This window comes from Somniosus microcephalus, chromosome 16 (genome assembly GCF_052327205.1).
Source record: "Somniosus microcephalus isolate GS21.2 chromosome 16, FLI_Smic_1.0, whole genome shotgun sequence".
In the NCBI taxonomy this organism is placed as follows: domain Eukaryota; kingdom Metazoa; phylum Chordata; class Chondrichthyes; order Squaliformes; family Somniosidae; genus Somniosus; species Somniosus microcephalus.
In genome coordinates, this window is record NC_141002.1 from 8,440,081 (window position 1) to 8,467,538 (window position 27,458).

Consider the following 27,458-nt stretch of genomic DNA (forward strand, 5'->3'; position numbering starts at 1 on the left):
GCAAATTTTTCTCCTTCAAGTATTTATCCAATTCCCTTTTGAAAGTTATTATTGAATCTGCTTCCACCACCCCTTCAGGCAGTGCATTCCAAATCACAACTCGCTGTGTAAAAAGAATTCTCCATATCGTGCCTCCGGTTCTTTTACCAATGACCTTAAATCTGTGTCCTCTGGTTACCGACCCTCTTGCCAATGGAAACAGTTTCTCCTTATTTACTCAAAGCCCTCATAATTTTGAGCACCTCTATCAAATCTCCCCATGACCTGCTCTGCTTTAAGGAGAACAATCCTAGCTTCTCTAGTCTCTCCACGTAACTGAAGTCCCTCATATAAAACCCCTGATTGCGAAGCAGTGGCTACTGCAGTATGGGTGTACTGTCTGATGGAGCTGGAATCTTACTAGGCCTTTGGGTCAATCTCCGAATTAGCTGATCTCAGCAGTTTGGGGCACTGCAAGTTCTTTCAGAGCCTCTGAGCTGAGAGGGTGCGGGGGGAAATCAGACATGATTTCTGCAGTGGACTGCTGGAAAGTACACGTGTGGATGCTCGAGGGCAGGACTGAGCTTGGCTGCATTGCCCCCCACAGTTAAATTGCCCACCAACATTCACTGTCCAGATTCTCACATTAGGAATGGTCACTCGGAGGGCAGCCAGAGAGTGTCAGAGCTTTCCGGGAGGTGTGGGGGGGGGGGGGGGTGGGGGGGGGGGGGAATCTGGGTCCAAAAAAATTACATTTTTTGAAATCAGATCTGCAAACCATTGAATTATAAATACCACGAAATGCAAAGGACTGTGACATTGAGTCCATCCTCGAATCCAAGTCTGAATGGGGAACGGTAGCACAATGGTTATGGATTCGGAGATATGAGTTCAAATCCCACCAAGCAGCTGGGGAATTTAAATTCAGTCAATTAACTAAATCTGGAATAAAAAGCTAGTATCAGGAATGGTGACCATGAATGTCGTAAAATCTCATCTGGTTCACTAATGTCCTTTAGGGAAGGAAATCTGCCGTCCTTACCCGGTCTGGCCTAGATGTGACTCCAGACCCACAGCAATGTGGTTGACTCTTAACTGCCCTCTGAAATGGCCGAGCAAGCCACTCAGTTGTAACAAACCGCTACGAGAAACAATAATAAGGATAAAACAGGACGGACCACCCGGCATCGATCTCAACAACAGATTCAGACACGACAACGGCACACCCAGCCCAGTCGGCCCTGCAAAGTCCTCCTCACTAACATCTGGGGACTTGTGCCAAAATTGGAGAGCTGTCCCACAGACTAGTCAAGCAACAACGTGACGTAGTCATACTCACAGAATCATACCTTTCAGCCAACATCCCAGACTCCTCCATCATCATCCCTGGGTATGTCCTGTCCCACCGGCAGGACAGACCTACGAGCATTGGGCTAATAAGTGACAAGTAACATTCGCTCCACACAAGTGCCAGGCAATGACCATCTCCAACAAGAGAGAGTCTAACCACCTCCACTTGACATTCAACGGCATTACCATCGTTGAATCCCCCACCATCAACATCCTGGGGGGGGGGGGGGGGGGGACGTCACCACTGACCAGAAATTTAATTGGACCAGCCACATAAATACTGTGGCTACAAGAGCAGGTCCGAGGCTGGGTATTCTGCAACAAGTGTCTCACTTCCCGACTCCGCAAATCCTTTCCACCATCTACAAGGCACAAGTCAGGAGTGTGATGGAATACTCTCCACTTGCCTGGATAAGAGCAGCTCCAACAACACTCAAGAAGCTCGACACCATCCAGGACAAAACAGCCCGCTTGATCGGCACCCCATCCACCACCTTCAACATTCACTCCCTCCACCACCGGCGTACCCTGGCTACAGTGTGTACCATCTACAGGATGCACTGCAGCAACTCGCCAAGGCTTCTTCGGCAGCACCTCCCAAACCCGCGACCTCTACCACCTAGAAGGACAAGGGCAGCAGGCGCATTGGAACACCACCACCTCCCAGATCCCTTCCAAGTTCCACACCACCCTGACTTGGAAATATATCGCCATTCCTTCATCGCCACTGGGTCAAAATCCTGGAACTCCCTCCCTAACAGCACTGTGGGAGTATCTTCACCACAAGGACTGCAGCGGTTCAAGGCGGCGGCTCACCACCACCTTCTCAAGGGCAATTAGGGATTGGCAATAAATGCTGGCCTTGCCAGCGACACTCACATCGTGTGAATGAATAAAAAAAGAATCCCCCACTAAAAAAAAATAGTGCGGGAATTTTTACTTTGGGTGATGGTGTAAAATGGGCAATATCGATTCAGCCGCCCATTGTACATCTCCCTTGATTTTCATTCCCATAGACCTTGGTTCATTCAGAGCCGACCCCATTCCAATGGAGCACAAGCTGGTTAGTTTGGCACAGGCCGATGGTCTCACGGGACCAGTAGGATTGTCTGCGTGGGGGGGCAGTGAGGTGAATCTTCCGAGACCACAGTTAGTGCACACTACAGACAAGGTGCAGAGAGCTTTACCTGATTCTAACGTGTGCTACAGCAAGTAGCTGAAGCTCGCAGCAAGTGGCAAACTGAGTTAAACACTCAGTATCCAGGCACGCAAGTGCCTGACTTCAATCGGCATAAAATCCCTCCAACCCCACAAAAAATAGGCAGACATAATAAAAGTACTAATTACTTCCGTGTCTGTTGACCCATAGGGATCCTGTATAAAATGGGTTGGGCAGTCTCAATCCAGTACCCAATGGATAGGCCTGTGGAACATAACTGTCTGTAATCCAGCGCACGTTGGCAATTAGTGAATATTGTGGGGGCAGGGTAGGGGAGGTTCAGTCTGCTCTGAGCCATGCTGTATCTGACCTGGGACTGATCGATACTGACACTGGGTGCCTGAAACAAAAAGTGCTCCCCTGCCCTCACCTTCATGGGCATAGAAAAAAATCAGATGGTGCAAAATAAAAATGATCCAACATTCAAAGGAATTCAGAAGAATGCAGCACCTTCACGTCACAAGCACCTGTTTACAAGTGAGGGCTTCCTTCCAAGGTCTACAGGAGCATCATGCAATGTCATGGATTTTCCACAATTTGGTGCTGCAGTATAAACAGAGCCATTTAGAACCAGTCCCACTGTGGTCTGGAATTGAGCAACTGGAGGTACAAGTATAAACGTGGGTGTTGATACACAGGATAGATGTGGAACAAATTGGAAGTGTACAGTGCAAGGCTTCACATCACCAGTGGGAGAAACCATCAGGACAGAGAGAAGAAGCTCCTCCTCCACCAGCGGCAGATAGAGTGGTTAAAGCAGGAACCCAGAGCAAACCCGCGCACGTCAATCTGGTGCAAGCAACAGACGCCAAAGCCGTCGCGATTGGACGGCCAAGGCCTTTTGTAACTATTCGATTTGGCTTGAGAGTTGCACTGTGACCTCACAGTCTGGAGGTGCAGTATCAAGGAGGAGCACTGAACACAGGAAAGTGTTCAGCCCCTCGAGCCTGTTCCGCCATTCAATTAGATCATGGATGATCTGCATCTTAATTCCATCTACCTGCCTTGGCTCCGTTACCTTTAATACCCAACAATCCATATATCTCAGTTTACAGATGCCGGGGAGGGAGCGGGCTGTGGGGACAGATGCCGGGGAGGGAGCGGGCTGTGGGGACAGATGCCGGGGAGGGAGCGGGCTGTGGGGACAGATGCCGGGGAGGGAGCGGGCTGTGGGGACAGATGCCGGGGAGGGAGCGGGCTGTGGGGACAGATGCCGGGGAGGGAGCGGGCTGTGGGGACAGATGCCGGGGAGGGAGCGGGCTGTAGGGACAGATGCCGGGGAGGGAGCGGGCTGAGCGGGACAGATGCCGGGGAGGGAGCGGGCTGTGGGGACAGATGCCGGGGAGGGAGCGGGCTGTGGGGACAGGTGCCGGGGAGGGAGCGGGCTGTGGGGACAGGTGCCGGGGAGGGAGCGGGCTGTGGGGACAGATGCCGGGGAGGGGGCGGGCTGTGGGGACAGATGCCGGGGAGGGAGCGGGCTGTGGGGGCAGATGCCGGGGAGGGAGCGGGCTGTGGGGACAGGTGCCGGGGAGGGAGCAGACTGTGGGGACAGATGTCGGGGAGGGAGCGGGCTGTGGGGACAGATGCCGGGGAGGGAGCGGGCTGTGGGGACAGATGCCGGGGAGGGAGCGGGCTGTGGGGACAGATGTCGGGGAGGGAGCGGGCTGTGGGGACAGATGCCGGGGAGGGAGCGGGCTGAGCGGGACAGATGCCGGGGAGGGAGCGGGCTGTGGGGACAGATGCCGGGGAGGGAGCGGGCTGTGGGGACAGATGCCGGGGAGGGAGCGGGCTGTGGGGACAGATGCCGGGGAGGGAGCGGGCTGTGGGGACAGATGCCGGGGAGGGAGCGGGCTGTGGGGACAGATGCCGGGGAGGGAGCGGGCTGTGGGGACAGATGCCAGGGAGGGAGCGGGCTGTGGGGACAGATGCCGGGGAGGGAGCGGGCTGTGGGGACAGATGCCGGGGAGGGAGCGGGCTGTGGGGACAGATGCCGGGGAGGGAGCGGGCTGTGGGGACAGATGCCGGGGAGGGAGCGGGCTGTGGGGACAGATGCCGGGGAGGGAGCGGGCTGTGGGGACAGATGCCGGGGAGGGAGCGGGCTGTGGGGACAGATGCCGGGGAGGGAGCGGGCTGTGGGGACAGATGCCGGGGAGGGAGCGGGCTGTGGGGACAGATGCCGGGGAGGGAGCGGGCTGTGGGGACAGATGCCGGGGAGGGAGCGGACTGTGGGGACAGATGCCGGGGAGGAAGCAGACCGCGGGGACAGATGCCAGGGAGGGAGCTGGCTCGTGTAAAACAAACATAAACATGCTTCCGGTTCCAGATTAATGCGCAGTACGCTTCTGCACAGCTTCCGATCGTTGGCAGCAGTCACCATTATAAATTGCTATGTCAATATTGCCCATTCAATTAAGAACATAAGAAATAGGAGCAGGAGTAGGCCAATCGGCCCCTCGAGCCTGCTCCGCCATTCAATAAGATCATGGCTGATCTGATCCTAACCGCCAATCTACTATCACAGAACCATCTCCTGAATCTAACAGAATTAGACACATGAAATAGGAGCAGGATCAGGCTACACGGCCCCTGGGCCCGCTCCGCTACCCACAGGGCCATGACCGATCCGAACCTTGACTCATGTCCAAATTCCTGCCCGCTCCCCGTAACCCTTAATTCCCTTTACTTCTAGGAAACTGTCTATTTCTGTTTTAAATTTATGTAATGATGTAGCTTCTACAGCTTTTTGGGGCAGCATATTCCATGGACCTACCACCCTCTGAGTGAAGTAGTTCCTCCTCATCTCAGTTTTGAAAGAGCAGCCCCTTATTCTAAGACTATGCCCCCTAGTTCTAGTTTCACCCATCATCGGGAACATCTTCCCCGCATCCACTCGATCCAACCCCTTCACAATCTTATATGTTTCAATAAGATCGCTTCTCATTCTTCTGAACTCCAATGAGTAGAGTCCCAATCTACTCAACCTCTCCTCATATGTCCATCCCCTCATCAATCAAATCAAATCAAAATCAAATCAACTTTTATTGTCATTGTTAGTGCACAAGTGCAGTACAACGAAATGTAGGCTTGCGGCTCCCGAGAGTGTACAATTTGGATTAGGACACTTAAACATTTCAACATACATTTGTACATATATATTAGCATAAATATGACCATAATAAAGTGCATCGGCAGATGTGCAGGCTTTAGTGTTTATTTGTCGAGTTCAGTAGGATGACAGCCCTGGGAAAGAAGCTGTTCCTAAATCTGGTCGTACGGGTGCGAATGCATCTGTAGCGTCTTCCAGATGGTAGGAGGGCGAACAGACTGTGGCTGGGGTGGGTAGGGTCTTTGATGATGGACCGTGCCCTCCGTAGGCAGCGTTTCGGATATATATGTTCTATGGTCGGTAGCCGGGTGCCGGTAATGCGTTGGGCAGTTTAGACTACCCGCTGCAGGGCTTTCCGGTCATGGGAGCTACAGCTGCTGTACCATACCGTGATACAGTTTGTCAGGATGCTCTCTATAGTGCAGCGGTAGAAGTTAGAGAGGATCGGGGGTGACAGATTACATCCCTTCAGCCTCCTCAAGAAATATAGGCGCTGCTGGGCCTTCTTCACCAGAGAGGAGGTGTTGAGGGACCAGGAGAGGTCTTCCGTGATGTGGACTCCGAGGAACTTAAAGCTGGCCACCCTTTCCACCTCCGCCCCATTGATGTGGATGGGGGTATGACTTCCGCCTTTGGACTTCCTGAAGTCCACGATTATTTCCTTTGTTTTCTTGGTGTATCCCCGGGATTAACCGAGTGAACCTTCTTTGTACTGACTCGAGAGCAAGTATGTCCTTTCTTAAGTATGGACACCAAAACTGTACGCAGTATTCCAGGTGCGGTCTCACCAATACCTTGTACAACTGCAGCAATACCTCCCTATTTTTATATTCTATCCCCCTAGCAATGAAAGCCAACATTCCATTGGCCTTCTTAATCACTTGCTGCACCTGCATACTAATCTTTTGAGTTTCGTGCACCAGGACCCCCAGATCCCTTTGTACTTCAGTACTTTCCAGTTTCTTGCCATTAAGATAATAATTTGCTCTACGATTTTTCCTGCCAAAGTGCATAACCTCACACTTTCCAGTATTGTATTTCATCTGCCAAATCTCTGCCCACTTACTTAGCCTGTCTATGTCCCCTTGCAGGTTTTTTATTTCCTCCTCACTCACTACTTTCCCTCCCATCTTAGTATCATCTGCAAACTTTGATATGTTACACTCGGTCCCCTCCTCCAAATCGTTAATATAGATTGTAAAGTGTTGGGGACCCAGCACTGACCCCTGCGGAACACCACTACTTACTGATTGCCAGTCTGAGAATGAACCATTTATCCCAACTCTCTGCCTTCTGTTAGATAGCCAATCCTCTATCCATGCCAGAATATTACCCCCAATCCCGTGATTTTTTATCTTAAGCAATAATCTTTTGTGTGGCACCTTGTCAAATGCCTTTTGGAAGTCTACGTTCACTGGTTCCCCTTTATCCACCCTATATGTTACTTCCTCAAAGAACTCCAGCAAATTTGTCAAACATGACTTCCCCTTCATAAAACCATGCTGACTTTGTCCTATTAAATTATGATTATCCAAATGTCCTGTTACTGTCTCCTTAATAATGGACTCCAAAATTTAGCCTACCACAGATGTTAGGCTAACCGGTCTATAGTTTCCAGCCTTCTGTCTACTGCCCTTTTTAAATAAGGGTGTTACATTAGCAGTTTTCCAGTCTGCCGGGACCTTTGCTGAGTCCAGGGAGTTTTGGAAAATTATTACCAATGCATCCACAATCCCTACCGCCACTTCCCTCAAGACCCTAGGATGTAAGCCATCAGGTCCAGGTGATTTATCCGCCTTGAGTCCCATTATTTTACCGAGTACCACTTCCTTAGTGATTTTAATCGTGTTTAGCTCCTCCCCCCCTTTAGCCCCCTGTTTGTCCAGTGTTGGGATATTCTTCGTGTCTTCTACTGTAAAGACTGATATAAAATATTCATTCAGTGTTTTTGCCATCTCCATATTTCCCACCATTAATTTCCCAGTCTCATCCTCTAAGGGACCAACATTTACTTTAGCCACCCTTTTTCTTTTTATTTAACTATAAAAACTCTATCTGTTTTTATATTTTTTGCTAATTTACTTTCATAATCTATCTTCCCTTTCTTAATCAATCTTTTTGTTATTTTTTGCTGTCTTTTAAAGTTTTCCCAATCCTCTATCCTCCCACTAGATTTGGCTACCTTATATGCCCTTGTTTTTAGTCGAATACTATCCTTAATTTCTTTACTTAGCCACGGATGGCTGTCTTTTCTTTTACACCCTTTTCTTCTCAGTGGAATATATTTTTTTTGGAAGTTGTAAAATAACTCCTTAAATGTACACCACTGATCATGTATCGTCTTACCCTTTAATCTATTTTCCCAATCCACTCTACTCAATTCCGCTCTCATACCTTCTGATATACCTATCAATTCCTCCAATAAAAGGCAAAGAGTTACGAAGGTGACTAAAGGTTTTTATTGACTAAATAACAGAGCCCACTCTCGTGGGTGATCCGATCCAAGCAGGAGGAATACCAGCCAGTCGCTCACCTTTATACCTGGCCTGGTGGGTGGAGCCAAGGCGGAGTCGGCAGTGGTCATCCCAGGTATAGCAGTGTGGCAAGAGGCGACCTCGTACCGTGATACAATAGTGGTCAGTGATACAGTTATAACGAACAGTGGTGAACAGTGCTAACTACTAACAGTGATACGATAGTGAACGTGGTTTACCACATTCACCCCTTGTTTAGAATTAAGTCCGGCGGGGTGAAGTGTACTACCAATTCTGGTAGGTCAGTCTGTCCGGAGGCTTCGTAAGCCTCTCCGATCACCGCAGCGGTGGTGTTGCCTTATCCGGTGCTGGTGCCTTATCCGGTGTTGATGCTGGTGTTTGCGTGGTCGGCGAGGGCTCGTGGGGTTCCGGCATGTCGTCTACCTGGGCTGAGGTTGGGGGGGGTGGTGGCGGTGTTTCCGGATCGGCTGAGGGTGCGAGGTCTCGTAGGGAGACAGTGTCCTCCCGCCCGTCTGGGTACGCCACGTAGGCGTACTGGGGGTTGGCGTGCAGGAGGTTCACCCTCTCGACCAGGGGGTCCGTTTTATGGGCCCTCACGTGTTTCCGCAGCCAGACCAGCCCCGGGGCGGTCAGCCAGGTTGGTAGAGTGGTTCCCGTAGTCGACTTCCTGGGGAAAACGAACATTCGTTCATGGGGGGTGGTGTTAGTGGCCGTGCAAAGTAATGACCGGATGGAGTGCAGCGCTGTCGGGAGGACTTCTTGCCAGCGGGAGGTTGGGAGGCCCTTAGACTTTAAGGCTAAGAGGACGGCCTTCCATACCGTCGCGTTCTCTCTTTCCACCTGACCGTTACCTCTGGGGTTGTAGCTGGTGGTCCTGCTTGCTGCAATACCTCTCTCTAGGAGGAATTGCCGGAGTTCCTCGCTCATGAAGGAGGAGCCCCGGTCGCTGTGTATATAGTTCGGGAACCCGAACAAGGCGAAGAGGGCATTCAGGCACTTAATGACCGTGCTACTGGTCATGTCGGGGCAGGGGAAGGCAAAGGGGAAACGGGAGTACTCATCAACGATGTTGAGGAAGTACACATTACGGTCAGAGGACGGGAGGGGCCCCTTAAAGTCGATGCTCAGGCGCTCGAAGGGGCAGGTGGCCTTGATCAGGCTTGCTCGGTCCGGCCTATAGAAGTGCGGTTTGCACTCCGCACAGGTCTGGCAGTTCCTGGTCATGGTCCTGACCTCCTCGATGGAGGTGGTCAGGTTGCGGGCCTTAATGAAATGGTAGAGTCTGGTGACTCCGGGGTGGCAGAGCTGGTCGTGGAGGGTCTGAAGCCTATCGATATGCGCGCTGGCGCATGTCATTCGTGAAAGGGCATCAGGGGATTCGTTCAGCTTGCCTGGCCGGTACAAGATCTCATAATCGTAGGTGGAGAGCTCGATTCTCCATCTCAAAATCTTGTCATTCTTGATTTTGCCCTTCAGCTTGTTATTAAACATGAAAGCCACCGAACGCTGGTCGGTGAGGAGGGTAAATCGTTTGCCTGCCAGGTAGTGCCTCCAGCGCCGTACTGCCTCCACGATCGCCTGGGCCTCTTTCTCGACCGACGAATGTCGGATCTCGGGGCCCTGTAGGGTCCTTGAGAAGGCGGCCACTGGCCTCCCCTCCTGGTTTAGGGTGGCGGCTAAGGCGAAGTCGGATGGGTCGCTCTCCACCTGGAAGGGGATGGACTCGTCCACTGTGTGCATCGTGGCCTTGGCTATGTCTCCCTTAATGAGGGAGAAGGCCGCGCATGCCTCCTCCATGAGGGGGAAGGAAGTGGCTTTCAGGAGGGGTCTGGCTTTGTCCGCGTAATTGGGTACCCATTGGGCATAGTAGGCGAAAAGCCCCAGGGTTCTCCTAAGTGCTTTAGGGCAGTGGGGGAGGGGTAGCTCCATGAGGGGGCGCATTCTTTCTGGGTCGGGGCCGATGATTCCGTTCTCCACTACGCAGCCGAGGATGGCAAGGCGCGTGGTGTTAAACACGCATTTCTCCTTATTGTAGGTGAGGTTCAGCCGTTGGGCCGTACGGAGGAATTTCTCCAGATTCGCGTCATGTTCCTGCCGGTCGCGGCCGCAGATAGTGACGTTATCTAGGTAGGGGAATGTAGCCTGCAGTTCGTTCTGGTCAACCATCTGGTCCATCTCCCTTTGGAAGACCGAGACCCCATTAGTGACACCGAAGGGGACCCTAAGGAAGTGGTATAGGCGCCCATTCGCCTCGAAGGCGGTATACTGGCGGTCCTCAGGGTGGATAGGGAGTTGGTGGTAGGCCGACTTCAGGTCGATGGTCGAGAATACTTTATACTGTGCAATCTGATTGACCATGTCAGATATGCGGGGGAGGGGGTATGCGTCCAGCTGGGTATATCTGTTTATGGTCTGGCTGTAGTCGATGACCAGGCGGTTTTTATCGCCGGTCTTTACGACTACGACCTGGGCACGCCAGGGGCTGCTGCTCCCCTCGATAATGCCCTCTTTCAGGAGGCGCCGCACCTCAGAGCTAATGAAGGCTCTGTCCCCGGCGCTATACCGCCTGCTCTTGGTAGCGACGGGTTTGCAGTCAGGGGTAAGGTTAGCAAACAGAGAGGGTGGCGGGACCTTGAGGGTGGAGAGGCTGCAGGTGTTACGCGGTGGGCGGTTTAACGTTTGCTGGTTGTTGACTGTGAGTGGGGGGAGGGGTCCACTGTATGCTAGGGTTACGCTTTGGAGGTGGGATTGGAAGTCCAGCCCTAGTAGGATGGCAGCGCAGAGATGGGGGAGGACGAGGAGTTTAAAGTTTTTATACTCCGTGCCCTTAACCGACAGGGTCACGACACAGTAGCCGCTGATGTCCGTGGCGTGGGACCTCGATGCCATCGAGATTCGGCTGCGCGTTGGTAGGACAGAGAGGGAGTAGTGGCTCACCGTGTCTGGGTGGATGAAGCTCTCCGTGCTTCCGCTGTCGAACAGGCAGGTCGTGGCGTGGCCGTTCACTTTGATGTCCATCATTGACTTGGACAGATGGTGCGGGCGGGCTTGGTCCAGGGTGACGGAAGCTAGTGTGTAGCTGAGCGAGTCGTTGTCATCTGCGGGCGAGGCGGTCGGGCGTGGTGAGTAAAATGGCGTCTCCCACGAGGTAGGGCAAAATGACAGAGAAGATGGCTGCCCCCGTAGCTCACATGAGGCACTATTGGGGTCGGTTGCCTTAATCAAAGATGGCCGCCCCATGACTCATGTGTGGGGATGCTGGCCTCAGTTGCCCTAAACAAAGATGGCCGCCCCCATGACTCATGTGTGGGGATGCTGGCCTCAGTTGCCCTAAACAAAGATGGCCGCCCCCATGACTCGTGTGGGGATGCTGGCCTCAGTTGCCCTAAACGAAGATGGCCGCCCCCATAGTTCGCATGCGGCACTGCTGGCCTCTGAGGATCCGCTCCTGCAGGCCTTGGAGAAGTGGCCTTTCTTCAGGCAGGTTTTGCATATGGAGTTCTTGGCTGGGCAGCGCGACCTCGGGTGCTTCTCCTGGCCACAAAAAAAACAGCCGGCGGCCCGATCGCGGATGCCCGATGTCGGGGCCGGTCGGGTCCGGGACGCCGACGCAGAGGTAGGTCCCGGGGGCGGCGCTGGGAAGGGTGCTGTGGTAGGGGTCGGGCCCGAGTCCCAGGGTCGCGAGCAGTACCTGGTGAATGCTTCCTGATCTTGGTGGGCCACTTCCAGGGAGATAGCGAGGGCTTCAGCTTTTTCCATGCTGAGGTCTTTAGCTTCCAGCAGTCTTTGCCGTGAGTACTCGGACCGTAGGCCTTTCAGGAATGCGTCGCGGATATTATCTTCAGTATTTTCGGCTGCCGACACCGATTTAAAGTCACAGTTCCTGGCGAGTGCATATAGCGCCTGTGAGAATTCGGCTACTGATTCTCCTGGCTGTTGCGGCCGTGATCTTAGGAGGTGCCTAGCGTACATGTAGTTTACCGGGGTCCGGTACTTCTGTTTCAGCAGGTTGATGGCGGTCTCGTAGGTAGTCATGTCCTCGATGAGAGTGTATACTCTCGGGCTCAGTTGTGCCTGCAGGACACTTAGTTTGGATGCCTGAGGGACGCTGGATTCTCTCAGGTATGATTCGAAGCAGACCAGCCAGTGTTTAAAGTCTGCGGCTGAGTTTGCTGCTCGTGGGTTCAGGTCCAGGTACGGCGGTCTGAGGGCTCGCAGCCAAGCTGGCTGGTGTGGCTGTGCTCCTGGGAGCTGCGCTGGTGGCTCCTCCGCCGGTTGTGACTCGTTGTCGGACATCATTAAATTTAGTCAATAAAATTGATATACCTATCAATTTCTCCAATAAAAGGCGAAGAGTTACGAAGGTGACTAAAGGTTTTTATTGACTAAATAACAGAGCCCACTCTCGTGGGTGATCCGATCCAAGCAGGAGGAATACCAGCCAGTCGCTCACCTTTATACCTGGCCTGGTGGGTGGAGCCAAGGCGGAGTCGGCAGTGGTCATCCCAGGTATAGCAGTGTGGCAAGAGGCGACCTCGTACCGTGATACAATAGTGGTCAGTGATACAGTTATAACGAACAGTGGTGAACAGGGCTAACTACTAACAGTGATACGATAGTGAACGTGGTTTACCACACCTTCATAGTCTCCTTTATTCAAGCTTAGCACGCTTGTTTGAGATCCAACCTTCTCACCCTCTAATTGAATATGGAATTCAACCATGTTATGGTCACTCATTCCAAGGGGATCCTTTACTAGGACATTTTTAATTAATCCTGTCTCGTTACACAGGACCAGATCTAAGGTTGCGTGCCCCCTGGTCGGTTCAGTTACATACTGCTCAAGAAACCCATCCCTAATACACTCAATGAACTCATCCTCAAGGCAGCCCTGCCCAATTTGATTTGTCCAATTAATATGATAGTTAAAATCCCCCATTATTATAGATGTTCCCTTATTACAAGCCTCAACTATTTCCTGATTGATACTCCGTCCAACAGAGTTGCCACTGTTCGGAGGCCGAAAGACTACGCCCACTAGTGTTTTTTTCCCCTTATTATTCATTACCTCCACCCAAACTGTTTCATTATCCTGATCTTTTGACCCAATATCATTTCTCTGTATTACAGTGATTCCTTCCTTTATTAACATAGCCACCCCACCTCCCCTTCCTTCCTGCCTGTCCTTCCTGATCGTTAAATAACCTGATCGTTAAATAACCTGGTATGTTTAATTCCCAGGCATTGTCACCCTGCAGCCATGTTTCTGTAATGGCCACAAGATCATACCCATATGTAGTTATTTGTGCCATTAACTCGTCTATTTTGTTACAAATGCTACGTGCATTCAGATAGAGAACTTTCAAAGATGTTTTGTGACACTTAGTTCCTGCTTTTGCCCTTTTTATTACTTTACCTTTTACTCCATACCTTCTGCCCCTTCCTGACACGCTCTGGTTTTTAATTTCCCCACTGCTACCTAAGTCTATGACCTTCTCTGTTGTCATTTTTATTATTTGCTCTCTAGGAATTCTGCCCCGTCAGGTCTCAAGTTATGGTTGCAGGCTCTGGCCACCAGGTGACTCCATGGAGTGAGATTCGGACCCATTTTGCCCAACCCGGTCACCATTTTGTTTACGTAAAAAAAATCTATTCATCAAGTAAATTCGGGCAACGCCACAGGAAATTCCCTAGCGTATTTAAGCAAGCATCCATACTTACCTCCAGGTAGATAGAGGGTGGGTTATGGTCTCCCCCAAACTTGTCCAACAGGGCTTCAATATGCTCCTGAGTTAGTTTGATCATCTGCTTGATGTTCCAGACCTGGTGAAAGAGGAAACGTGAAGCATGTTAACTCAAACTAAGAGAGGCTTTAGAAAGGACTGAGTGAGGAAGAGGGGGAAAGTGCATCCTGGAAGGACACAGCTTCATTTGTCGCAGCCCAACCATCATTTGGGGACGCAAGCCTCTGCCCGCAACCATTTCCTTTACACTTGTGCAAGAACTTCAACTCTTTGAATCCACACTATCGCTCATCAGAACACTCAGATTGTGAAGTTCATAATTTATACCTTTATCTCTGTAACCTCTTCCAGAGATCGCTCCACTCTTCCGATTCTGGCTTCTTGCACATCTCTGATTTCTATCGGCCCATCATTGGCGGCCGTACCTTCAGCTGCCTATGCCCCAAGTTCTGGAATTACCTCCTTAAACCTCTCCGCCTCTCTTCCATTAAGACGCTCCTTAAAAGCTACCTCTTTGACCAAGCTTTTGGTCACCTGCCCCAATATCTCCTTTTGTGTGTCGGTATCAAATTTTATTTGATAAAGCTCCTTTGAAGCACCTTGGGATGTTTTACAATGTTAAAGGTGCTATATAAATGCAATTTGTTATTGTAGTAAATTGAGAGTTCAAGCATTTGCTTTTTGGAATTATTTTTTTGTACGCATTCACTCTCATCTGAAAAAGAACAGCAATTTGGCCTTGTGCCATTTAAAACTGAATGCAAAACGTCCCCTGGAAACCAAGCATTACTGATGTACAAATGTTCAACCCCAACAGCTAGACTTCAAACAAGAGTTAGAACATCTCCCTGTGGAATACCTTAGGGCATTCTGCCAGCAGACCAGAGAAGCCTTTAGACACCAGACTAGTCTTGACTTTGAAGTATCTTGTCACCTTGCCAGCTTCTCTGTCAGGAGGCCAGTACTGCCAGTACGGAACCAAGGTGGGTAAATGGAGTTGAGATTTAGGTCAGCCATGATCTAATTGAATGGCAGGGCAGACTCGAAGGGCTGAATGGCCTTCTCCTGTTCCTGTGTCCCACACCCACTTAAACTACACACCTGGTCTTGATACAAGCCAAGGATACACATCTCTCCAGCAAATGCTTTGATTGCAAAGCAGGCTATTTCATATGGAAACTGTTATTTTGGACTATTTTTGCCAACTTTGTCCCTTCTTTCCTGAAGGTGCTGAGGTTTGGGACCCAGACACCCTGATACCTTGTCAATGGGGCCATTCTTTAGGTGTCAGCCTAGGCTGCAAGTGTGGCCAACCACAATTCAACCGTAGTGGGGTCACAGCCGAGCTCCATTCTATCCTCACCCAATGTCCACACACACGTACTTTCAAGCAGGAGTCACTAGATAATAATCAGGAGCAGAAACCCTGGATTAGTTCCCCCTAAACCTAGGCCAGGGATTGTAGGTCCCCATTGCAGCAAGACTGAGACTGAAACTTGGCACAGACCAGAAATTCAAACTGGACATTGCTGGGCTGCATGGCTTCGTGCTACGCCCAGTGCCGCTAGCAGGTTATGAAAGAATCTTATGCCCCCTCCAATTAAAAAAAAAAGTCCTTTTACAATCTCTAAGATTCCGCCAGAGCTCCCTGGGTGGCTTTGTGAGTAATGGCCATCTGGCGTGGTCCTATTCCCATGTCTAGTCTGTGTTGAGCCAGCTGATCGCTGCTAGATGAGAACAACTGCCCTCAGGACCCTGGGCTGGAGACAGTGCGCCAATTACTTTCAGGAGGGGGAAAACTTGGGAGCAGCGAGGGGTAGAAAGGGAAGATAATACTTACTGAAGCCTTTGGGACTTCAGATTTTTAATACTTTTAATTGATGACTTCATCAGGATACACAGCATAAAAAGATTACTGGGTCAAACAGTGTCACAAAACTGAATTGAGTTCACTAGAAATGCAGACAAGACAGGTGCTTCACCTGAACTTGTTAATTCAATCTCCCGGCACTGATACACTCAATCCATTTCATAATCCCCAAGTGAGTCTTTGCTGGCCCACCAGAGGCAGTAGAACCTTTAGCTGCCTTCGTCCTACTCCCTAGAATATAATACCTGCTATATAAATGTAAGCTATTGTTAAATTCCCTCTCTTAACCCCCTCTGTAGCTCTCTCTCCCTCAGCTAATGACAGCCCAAAGCCCATCTCTCTGACCAAGCCTGTGGTCACCTCTCCTATTCCCTGCTTTTCCAGACTCTGCGCCTGTCTCCCTTACACCTCTGTGAAGCACCTGGAAGGATTATCATGTTAAAAGCGCTTTAGAAATGGTAGCTCTCTACACAAATCCTGACCAGCATTTTTCTTCATTGAGAAAGCCGAGTGGAGGCCGGAGGCCCAAGTTGTAGGATGGGACCAAGGTTGAACAGAGCATAACGGAGATTAGACAAATTAAGAAGTGGTGATTACATCAAGCTAGGATGAGTTTTAAAAGCTTGTGGATTGGAGGGAAAGACTATAGAAACAATGCTGGAAGCAGAATCCATAATAGCTTTTAAAGGGGTGACAAATACTTGAAAAATAAAAATTGAAAAAGGTCTGGTGAAAGAGCAGGAGGATGGGGCCGAGGGGAGAGTTCTTTCAGAGAGAGGGCACGGGGCAATGGACCGAATGATCACCTTCTGCACTGCAAAGTTCAGTGACTGGGGTGGTAAGGAGTGCCACAATTGTCGGTGCTAAGAAAGAGTTAGAGTAAGACACGGTCCAAAAGTGAGCATGCAGGGAGAAGGATGGGCTATTTGCAGATTAGGAGGAACAAGGGAAAGCTTAAAGGAGCACTGACCACAGTAGTATAGACACAATAGAGACAGGAAAGGATGTTCTAGAGTGAAAGATGGTGGGGGGAGGAGGGCAGGCACCTATGAGAGAAACAGCTTCTTCTTAGTGAGAGGGGTATAAGAGGAGCCACCTGGATATGATCAGATTTGATATCTGGGACTGGTCAAACATGCTACAAAAGGTATTAAGCAAGTTTTAGCATTACATTCAATGCCTCTCCCGGGTTTCGAACAATGGAGCTCTGTCGGACCTGGTCTATTGCACATCAACATCAGCAGGTTATGCAAAGTCCTTTCAAGTGGCTTTACTTCAGCTGCTTTTCATAAAGACAATCAGCACCCATCATAAGGGACCACAGCTAAATGCAAATGAAACCGTCAAGCAAGAGCTTCCCACTATACAGCTACTGGAGCCAACGCCTTACTTTCAGTTCAATATTGGCAATTTCTGTAAATTTCTTCGACAGCACCTCCCAAACCCGCAACCTTTACCACCTAGAGGGACAAGGGCAGCAGGCATGTGGGAACACCACCACCTCCAAGTCACACATCACCCTGACTTGGGCATATATCGCCGTTCCTTCATTGTCACTGGATCAAATTCCTTGAACTCCCTACTGAACAGCACTTTGGGAGCACCTTCACTAGAGACTGCAGTGGCTCACCAGTACCTTCTTGAGGGCAACTAGGGATAGACAATAAATGCCGGCCTTGCCAGTGACGCCCAGATCCAGAGAATGAATAAAAAATTGCATTACAATGCTTAGCAGCACACTGACTGTACGAGGGTCCGCTGCACATTACTTGGACCAGTGGTGGTGCTTCTCAAGAATCACGGGTTCCTCCAGCTGTTAAATGCCCTGGCTCAGGCAGACAGCCCGCAGTTTATGGCAGGGCCGAAAAACACCGGCTTTAGTCTTCTTCACATTCAACTGGAGGAAAGTCGGACACATCCACAACTTGATGTCAGACTAGAACAGAGGTGGTCTTAGGTTCTAGACAGGTGGTGGAGAGGTAGAGCTGGGTGTTATCAGCACATACAGACCAGGCACCTGTAGGAACAGCAGTAGGCCATTCAGCCATTTAATAAGATCATGGTTGATCTGTATCTGTCCCTGCTTTCTCCCCATATCCCTTGATCTAAAGGGATCAAGGGATATGGGGAGAAGGCAGGGACAAGGTACTGAATTTGGATGATCAGCCATGATCTCATTAAATGGCGGAACAGGCTCGAGGGGCCGAATGGCCTACTCCTGCTCCTATCTTCTATGTTTCCATCTACCTGCCTTGGCTCCATATCCCTTAATACCCTTGGCTAACAAAAATCTGTCAATCTCCATTTTCAATTGACCCCCCAGCCTCAACAGCTCTTTGGGGGAACGAGTTCCAGATTTCCACTACCCTGTGTGTGAAGAACTGCTCCCCGACATCACCTCTGAACGGCCTGGCTCTAATTTTAAGGTTATGCTCCTTGTTCTGGACTCCACCCCCCCCCCCCCACCCAGAGGAAATACTTTCTCTCTGTCTACCCGATCAACTCCCTCAATCATCTTAAACACCTCAATAAGATCACCCCTTAATCTTCTATACTCGAGGGAATAGTTTATGCAATCTGTCCTCATAATTTAACACTGTTAGCCCCAAGGGGCAGCCACTGGCAGTTGAGAGGGGTCAAGGCCACCCCAATCACTTTGGGGTTGGCTTATTTTGATAGAAACATAGAAGATAGGAGCAGGAGTAGGCCATTCGGCCCTTTGAGCCTGCTCCGCCATTCAATGTGATCATGGCTGATCATCCAAATTCAGTACCCTGTCCCTGCCTTTTCCCCATATCCCTTGATCCCTTTAGCCTCAAGAAATATATCCAACTCTTTCTTGAATATATTTAATGAACTGGCCTCCACCGCCCTCTGTGGCAGAGAATTCCACAGGTTCACCACTCTCTGGGTGAAGAAATTCCTCCTCCTCTCAGTCCTAAATGGCTTACCCCTTATCCTTAGACTATGACCCCTGGTTCTGGACTCCCCAGCCATCAGAAACATCCTTCCTGCATCTAGTCTGTCCAGACCTGACAGAATTTTATAGGTTTCAATGAGATCCCCTCTCAATCTTCTAAACTCCAGTGAGTATAAGCTCAATCGACACAATCTCTCCTCATACGTCATTCCTGCCATCCCAGGTATCAGCCTGGTGAATCTTCGCTGCACTCCCTCCATGGCAAGAACGTCCTTCCTCAGGTAAGGTGACCAAAACTGCACACAATACTCAAGGTGCGGTCTCACCAAGGCCCTGTACAACTGTAGCAAGACACCCTTGTTCCTGTACTCGAACCCTCTTGCTACGAAGGCCAACATACCATTTGCCTTCTTAACCGCCTGCTGCACCTGCATGCTTACCTTCAGCGACTGGTGCACAAGGACCCCCAGGTCTCATTGCACTTCCCCTTCTCCCAATCTATTGCCATTCAAATAATAATCTGCCTTCCTGTTTTTGCCACCAAAGTGGATAACCTCACATTTATCCACATTATAGTGCATTTGCCATGTTTCTGCCCAATCACCCAACCTGTCCAAATCGTACTGGAGTTTCCCGACATCCTCCTCACAGCATATCCTCCCGCCCAGCTTTGTGTCGTCTGCAAATTTGGAGATATTACATCCAATTCCCTCGTCCAGATCATTAATATATATTGTGAACAGCTGGGGTCCTAGGACCGATCCTTGCGGTACCCCACTAGTCACTGCCTGCCACTCGGAAAACGACCCGTTTATTCCAACTCTTTGCTTTCTGTCCGCCAACCAGTTCTCTATCCAAGTCAATACCTTGCCCCCAATCCCTTGTGCCTTAATTTTGCACGCTAATCTTGTGTGGGACCTTATCGAAAGCCTTCTGAAAGTCCAAATACACCACATCCACTGGTTCTCCCTTATCTATTTTACCAGTTACATCCTCAAAAAATTCCAGTAGATTAGTCAAGCATGATTTACCTTTTGTAAATCCATGTTGACTTTGTCCGATCCTGTCACTGCTTTCCAAGTGCTCTGCTATTACATCTTTTATAATAGACTCTAGCATTTTCCCCACTACCGATGTCAGGCTTACCGGTCTATAATTCCCTGCTTTTTCTCTCCCACCTTTTTTGAATAGTGGGGTAACATTAGCTACCCTCGGGTAGAGAGAAACTATTTCCTCTGGTGAGAGAAGCTTAGAATTGAGCTGGGTCATTTAGGAGTGAAATCAGGATGCATGTTTTCACACAACGAGTGGTGGAAATCTGAAACTCTGTCCCCAAAAAGGCTGGGGTCAATTGGACCTCCCACGTCTGAGATTGATAGCTTTTGTTCGGCAAGGGCATCAAGGGCCATGGATCAAAGGCGGGTAAATGCAGTTGAGGTACAGAACAGCCATCATTTATTTGACGGAGGGGCTGAATGGTCTAATCCTTATCCTATGTTTATCTCCTTACAAATCAACGCATGTCCTGCAAGATCTGCGGACACGCCATACATCTTCATCTCTTAGCAGCATTTCATCCTTAATCTAAGGGAATAATACAAATTACTACTGTGGTTTCAAAGGTCCGAGATATAGAGGCCGCCTGCCTTCAGATTTTGAACACACCCCATCACTTCTGTGACCATTGATTAGTACTGTCAGATTCAGCAGACCTCTCACCGAGCTCACCAACATTCATGGCCAAGATCCTTCTGCAACAACAACAACAACTTGCATTTATAGAACACCTTTAATGTAGTAAAACATCCCAAGGCACTACACAGGAGATATTAGGACAGGTGACCAAAAGCTTTGTCAAAGAGGTAGGTTTTAAGGAGCGTCGTCAAGGAGGAAAGAGAGGCAGAGAGGTTTAGGGAGGGAATTCCTGAATTCGGGGCCTATGCAGCTGAAGGCATGGCCACCAATGGTGGAGCGAAGAAAATCGGGGATACGCAAGGATTGGAGGGCTGGAGGAGGTTACAGAGATAGGGAAGGGTGATGCCGTGGAGGGATTTGAACACACGATGAAAAGTTTAAAATCAAGATGTTGCCGGACCAGGTGCCAATGTAGGTCAGATGAACAGGACTTGGTGCAAGTTAGGATACAAGCAAGAGTTTTGGTTGAGCTCATGCTGACGGAGGGCGACGGCCAGGAGAGCACTGCAATAGTCGAGTCTGGAGGTAACAGAGGCAGGGATGAGGGTTTCTGCAAAGGCGGAGGTATTACAAAACCCTAAAGCTCAACACAAATAGCCAATTTAACATTGCCAACGCCTCTCGTAAAAATGAGGAGGCTACATTCCATCCTCAATGCTCGAAGATTCAACCCATGGTTGTTTGTATCGCCAACTGCCCACTGCAGACCAAAATTTATCAAAGGACTCTTAGTTTATACAAATATGAGGGCTGAGAATTAGATCATAGGAGGCCTACAGAAACTAACTGTATCAAACCCATGCTCTACCTGTCCTGGGAGTATCTGATGGGAAGATCTGTATTAACCAGTACAGTACCCTAGGGTCACAGTCACAGACCTGTACGCACCAGTACTCTACCCCAGTGTTATAGTGACAGACCTGTACCCACCAGTGCTGTACCCCAGTGTTACACAGCTACAGACTTGTACCCACCAATGCTATACCCCAGTGTTATACAGTGACAGACCTGTACCCACCAACACTGTACCCTAGTGTTAGGAACAGACCTGTAACCACCAGTACTGCACCCGTGTTATACTGCGACAGACCTGTACCCACCAGTCCTGTACCCCAGTGTTATACAGCTACAGACTTGTACCTACCAATACTATACCCCAGTGGCATACAGTGACAGACTTGTGCCCACCACTACTGTACCCAGTGTTATACAGTGACAGACCTGTACCCAGCAGTATGGTACCCTAGTGTTATACAGTGACAGACCTGTACCCACCAGTACTGTACCCGTGTTATACTGCGACAGACCTGAACCCACCAGTACTGTACCAGTGTTATACAGCGACAGACCTGTACCCACCAGTCCAGTACCCCAGTGTTTTAGTGGCAGGCCTGTACCCACCAGTACTGCACCCCAGTGTTAGACAACGACAGACCTCTACCCACCACTACTGTGCCCAGTGTTATACAGTGACAGACCTGTATCCACCAGTACTGTACCTCGTGTTATAGTAAAAGACCTGTATCTAAGTGTTATACAGTGACAGATCTGTACCCACCAGTACTGTACCCCAGTGTTATACAGTGACAGACCTGTACCTACCAGTAGTGTACCCCAATTTTACACAGTGACAGACAAGTACTCACTAGTACTGTACCCCAATGTTATAGTGACAGACCTGTACCCACCAGTACTGTACGCCAGTGTTATGCAGTAACAGACTTGTACCCAGCAGTACTGTACCCTCGTGTTATAGTGGCAGAACTGTACCCCAGTGTCATACAGCAACAGACCTGTACCCACCAGCACTGTACCTGTATTGTACAGTGACAGACCTGTAACCCAGTGTTAACAGTGACAGACCTATCCCCACCAGTACTGTACCCCAGTGTTAACAGGGTCAGACCTGTACCCACCAGAACTGTACCAGTGTTTTACAGTGACAGATCTGTACACACCAGCACTGTACCTGTGTTGTAGTGACAGACCTGTACCCCAGTGTTTTACAGTGACAGACCTGTACCCACCAGTATTGTACCCTCTGTTATAGTGGTAGACCTGTACCCACAGTACAGTACCTGTGTTTTAGTGACACACCTGTAACCACCAGTACTGTACCCCAGTGTCATACAGCAACAGACCTGTACCCACCAGCACTGTACCTGTGTTGTAGTGACAGACCTGTACCCCAGTGTTTCCAGTGACAGACCTGTACCCACCAGCACTGTACCTGTGTTGTAGTGACAGACCTGTACCCCAGTGTTTCCAGTGACAGACCTGTTCCCACCAGCACTGTACCCTAGTGTTAGTGACAGACCTGTTCCCACCAGCACTGTACCCTAGTGTTAGTGACAGACGTGTACCCACCAATACTATACCCCAGTGTTATACAGTGACAGACCTGTACCCACCAGTACTGTACCCGTGTCATACAGCGACAGACCAGTACCCACCAGTACTGTACCAGGTGTTATACAGTGACAGACCTGTACCCACCAGTACTGTACCCGTGTTATACAGCGACAGACCTGTACCCACCAGAACTGTACCCAAGTGTTATACAGTAACAGACCTGTACCTACCAGCACTGTAGCTGTGTTGTACAGTGACAGACCTGTACCCACCAGTAGTGCCCCAGAGTTTTAGTGACAGACCTGTACCCATCAGTACTGTACCACAGTGTTATAGTGACTGACTTGTACCCAGCAGTACTGTACCCCAGTGTTATACAGTGACTGACCTGTACCCACCAGTACTGTACCAGTGTTTACAGTGACAGACCTGTCCCCACCAGTACTGTACCCCGTGTTATAGTGATAGACCTGTACCCGTGTTTACAGTGACAGACCTGTCCCCACCAATACTGTGCCCAGTGTTACACAGTGACAGACCTGTACCCACCAGTACTGTGCCCGTTATGCAGTAACAGACCTGTACCAACTAGTACTGTACCCCAGTGTTATACAGTGACAGACTTGTACCCACCAATAGTGTACCCCAGTGTTTACAGTGACAGACCTGTACCCACCAGTACTGTACCTGTGTTCCACAGCGACAGACTTGTACCCACCAGTACTGCACCCAAGTGTTATACAGTGACAGGCCTGTACCCACCAGCACGGTACCCGTGTTCCACAGCGACAGACCTGTACCCACCAGTACTGTACCCTAGTGTTAGGGACAGACCTGTACCCACCAGTACAGTACCCGTGTTTTACAGTGACAGACCTGAACCCACCAATACTATACCAGTATTAGTGACAGACCTGTACCCACCAGTACTGTACCCCAGTGTTATACAATGACAGACCTGTACCCACCTGTACTGTACCCGTGTTGTACAGACAGAGTGCTGTGGCATTGAGTGCTGCTAGAGTTTGGTAAGTGGGAGAGTTCGGGCAAGTGGGAGGTGAGGGTGTGTTTTTTGCTCTGTTTTGTTCCCCACTCCCAGGCTTAGACAGCACTGCGGAAGCAGAGCAGCGAGACGAGTCAACCAAACAGGCCCCACAGACAGTATTCAAGGAGGAGGTTGGTGATCAGCTGGTTGGTTGGTTTTCTTCCTTCTCTTTTATACCTTTAAAGTTGGTAAGTCCTATTGAATAGTGGTGTAATATCATCTATATCGGGGCAGAGGGTCTTCATAACTAATAATAAGAAATTTAATTAATTACATAGGTATGGGTGAACAGGTGATGTGTCACTGTTGCGAAATGTGGGAGCTGGTGGACCCCATTGAGGCTCACAGTGATTACATTTGCGATAAGTGTTTGCTGCTAGAGGAACTCAAGCTCCATGTTAAAGAGCTTGAGACCGAGCTTCAGACACTGCGACACATCAGGGAGGGGGAGAAGTTCCTGGACTCTATGTTTAAGGAGGTGGTCACACCTATGAAATTAATTAATGCAGATGTAGCCCGTGGTCAGGGGCAGGACGGTGTGACTACGAGTGAGGCAGGTACAGGGATCCAGGAGGTAGTGTTGAAGGAGCCGCAGCCCTTGCTCTTGTCAAGCAGGATCGAGGTTCTTACTCCCTGCGAAGGCGGGAGCGGGGACTGCAGGGAGGATGAGCAACCTGGCCACAAGTGGAGGGAGTAAAAAGAAATGTTGTAGTGGTAGGGGATAGTATCATTAGGGGGATAGATAGGGTTCTCTGCAGTCAAGAGCGGGAGTCCCGAAGGCTGTGTTGCCTGCCCGGTGCCAGGGTTAAGGACATCTCTTCTGGGCTGGAAAGAAACTTGGAGTGGGAGGGGGAGGATCCAGTTGACGTGGTCCATGTTGGTACAAACAACGTAGATAGGACAAGGAAGACGGTTCTGTTAAAGGAGTATGGGCAGCTAGGGGTCAAATTAAAAAACAGAACCTCAAGGGTAATAATCTCTGGATTATTACCTGAGCCACGAGCGAATTTGGCTAGGATAAATAAAATTAAAGAGTTAAATGCGTGGCTCAAAGACTGGTGTGGGAGAAATGGGTTTTGCTTCTTGGGACACTGGCACCAGTACTGGGACAGGAGGGAGCTGTTCCGTTGGGACGGACTCCACTTGGCCAGTGCTGGGACTAGAGTCCTGGCGAATCATATAACTAGGGCTGTAGAGAGGGCTTTAAACTAATTAGTGGGGGGGGGGGTTTCTAGAGAGCAAATAATAGAAATGACAACGGAGAAGGTCATAGGCTTAGGTAGCAGTGGGGGAATTAAAAAACAGAACGTGTCAGGAAGGGACAGAAGGTATGGAGTAAAAGGTAAAGTACTAAAAGGGGAAAAAACAGGAACTAAGTGTCACAAAACATATTTGAAAGTTCTTTATCTGAATGCACGTAGCATTCTTAACAAAATGAATGAGTTAACGGCACAAATAACTACATATGGGTATGATCTTGTGGCCATTACAGAAACATGGCTGCAGGGTGACCATGACTGGGAATTAAACATACCAGGTTATTTAACAATCAGGAAGGACAGGCAGGAAGGGAGGGGAGGTGGGGTGGCTATGTTAATAAAGGAAGGAATCACTATAATAGAGAAATGATATTGGGTCAAAGGAGCAGGATAGTGAAACAGTTTGGGTGGAGATAAGGAATAATAAGGGGGAAAAAACACTAGTGGGCGTAGTCTATAGGCCTCCGAACAGTTGCAACTCTGTTGGACGGAGTATTAATCAGGAAATAGTTGAGGCTTGTAATAAGGGAACAGCTATAATTATGGGGGATTTTAACTATCATATTAACTGGACAAATCAAATTGGGCAGAGCAGCCTTGAGGATGAGTTCATTGAGTGTATTAGGGATGGGTTTCTTGAGCAGTATGTAACTGAACCGACCAGGGGGCAAGCAACCTTAGATTTGGTCCTGTGTAATGAGACAGGATTAATTAAAAATATCCTAGTAAAGGATCCCCTTGGAATGAGTGACCATAACATGGTTGAATTCCATATTCAATTAGAGGGTGAGAAGGTTGGATCTCAAACAAGCGTGCTGAGCTTGAATAAAGGAGACTATGAAGGTATGAGAGCGGAATTGATTAGAGTGGACTGGGAAAATAGATTAAAGGGTAAGACGGTACATGATCAGTGGTGTACATTTAAGGAGTTATTTTACAACTTCCAAAAAATAGATATTCCACTGAGGAAAAAAAAGGGTGTAACTGAAAAGATAGCCATCCGTTGCTAAGTAAAGTAATTAAGGATAGTATCCGACTAAAAACAAGGGCATATAAGGTAGCCAAATCTAGTGGGAGGATAGAAGATTGGGAAGTCTTTAAAAGACAGCAAAAAATAACTAAAAGATTGATTAAGAAAGGGGAGATAGATTATGAAAGTAAATTAGCAAAAAATATAAAAACAGATAGCAAAGGTTTCTATAGTTATATGAAAAGAAAAAGGGTGGCTAAAGTAAATGTTGGTCCCTTAGAGGATGAGACCGGGAAATTAATGGTGGGAAACATGGAGATGGCAAAAACGCTGAACAAATATTTTGTATCAGTCTTTACGGTAGAGGACACTAAGAATATCCCAACACTGTACAAACAGGGGGCTCTGGGGGGGGGGGGGGGGGGTGGAGGAGCTAAATACGATTAAAATCACTAAGGAAGTGGTACTTGGTAAAATAATGGGACTCAAGGCGGATAAATCCCCTGGACCTGATGGCTTACATCCTAGGGTCTTCAGGGAAGTGGCGTTAGGGATTGTGGATGCATTGGTAATAATTTTCCAAATCTCCCTGCACTCAGCAAAGGTCCCGGCAGATTGGAAAACTGCTAATGTAACACCCTTATTTAAAAAGGGTAGTAGGCAGAAGGCTGGAAACTATAGCCCTGTTAGCCTAACCTCTGTGGCTGGTAAAATGTTAGAGTCCATTATTAAGGAGACAGTAACGGGACATTTGGATAAACATAATTTAACAGGACAAACTCAGCATGGTTTCATGAAGGGGAAGTCATGTTTAACAAATTTGCTTGAGTTCTTTGAGGAAGTAACATACAGGGTGGATAAAGGGGAACCAGTGGACGTAGTGTATTTAGACTTCCAAAAGGCATTTGACAAGGTGCCACACAAAAGATTATTGCTCAAGATAAAAAATCACGGGATGGTGGTAATATTCTGGCGTGGGTGGAGGATTGGCTCTCTAACAGAAAGCAGAGAGTTGGGATAAATGGTTCGTTCTCAGATTGGCAATCAGTAACTAGTGGTGTTCCGCAGGGGTCAGTGCTGGGTCCCCAACTCTTTACAATCTATATTAACGATTTGGAGGAGGGGCTGGACTCCACTCCAGCGGCTGACCTGGGAGTGGAGTGAGCAGCGACACCCGACCAGAGCGGACCTGCGTGAGGTACAAGCAGCGCGGCAACTTTAAAAGGAGGGGCGAGGCGAGGCCCGACCACAGCGGCTGACCTGGGAGCGGAGTGAGCAGCGACGCCCGACCAGAGCGGACCTGCGTGAGGTACAAGCAGCGCGGCAACTTTAAAAGGAGGGGCGAGGCAAGGCATACCAATTCAACAGCAGGGGAGAGGGGTAAAAAGTAATCAAAGTGTGATGTCACCAGGAAGGAGGTGATTGGTTGGTGAGTATTTCTCTCTTTTTTTAAA

At 49.3% G+C, this 27,458-nt stretch overlaps 1 protein-coding gene across 2 annotated transcripts in view; it reads right to left on the reverse strand.

Annotated features, from left to right (window-relative positions):
* braf (B-Raf proto-oncogene, serine/threonine kinase) overlaps nucleotides 1-27,458 on the reverse strand; it is a 162,903-nt gene that overhangs the window by 127,989 nt on the left and 7,456 nt on the right. For both annotated transcript variants that reach the window (XM_086008585.1, XM_086008586.1), the window contains exon 2: nucleotides 13,871-13,972. In XM_086008585.1, the coding sequence (XP_085864711.1) occupies nucleotides 13,871-13,972 (102 nt within the window). The remainder of the gene's footprint in view (nucleotides 1-13,870; nucleotides 13,973-27,458) is intronic.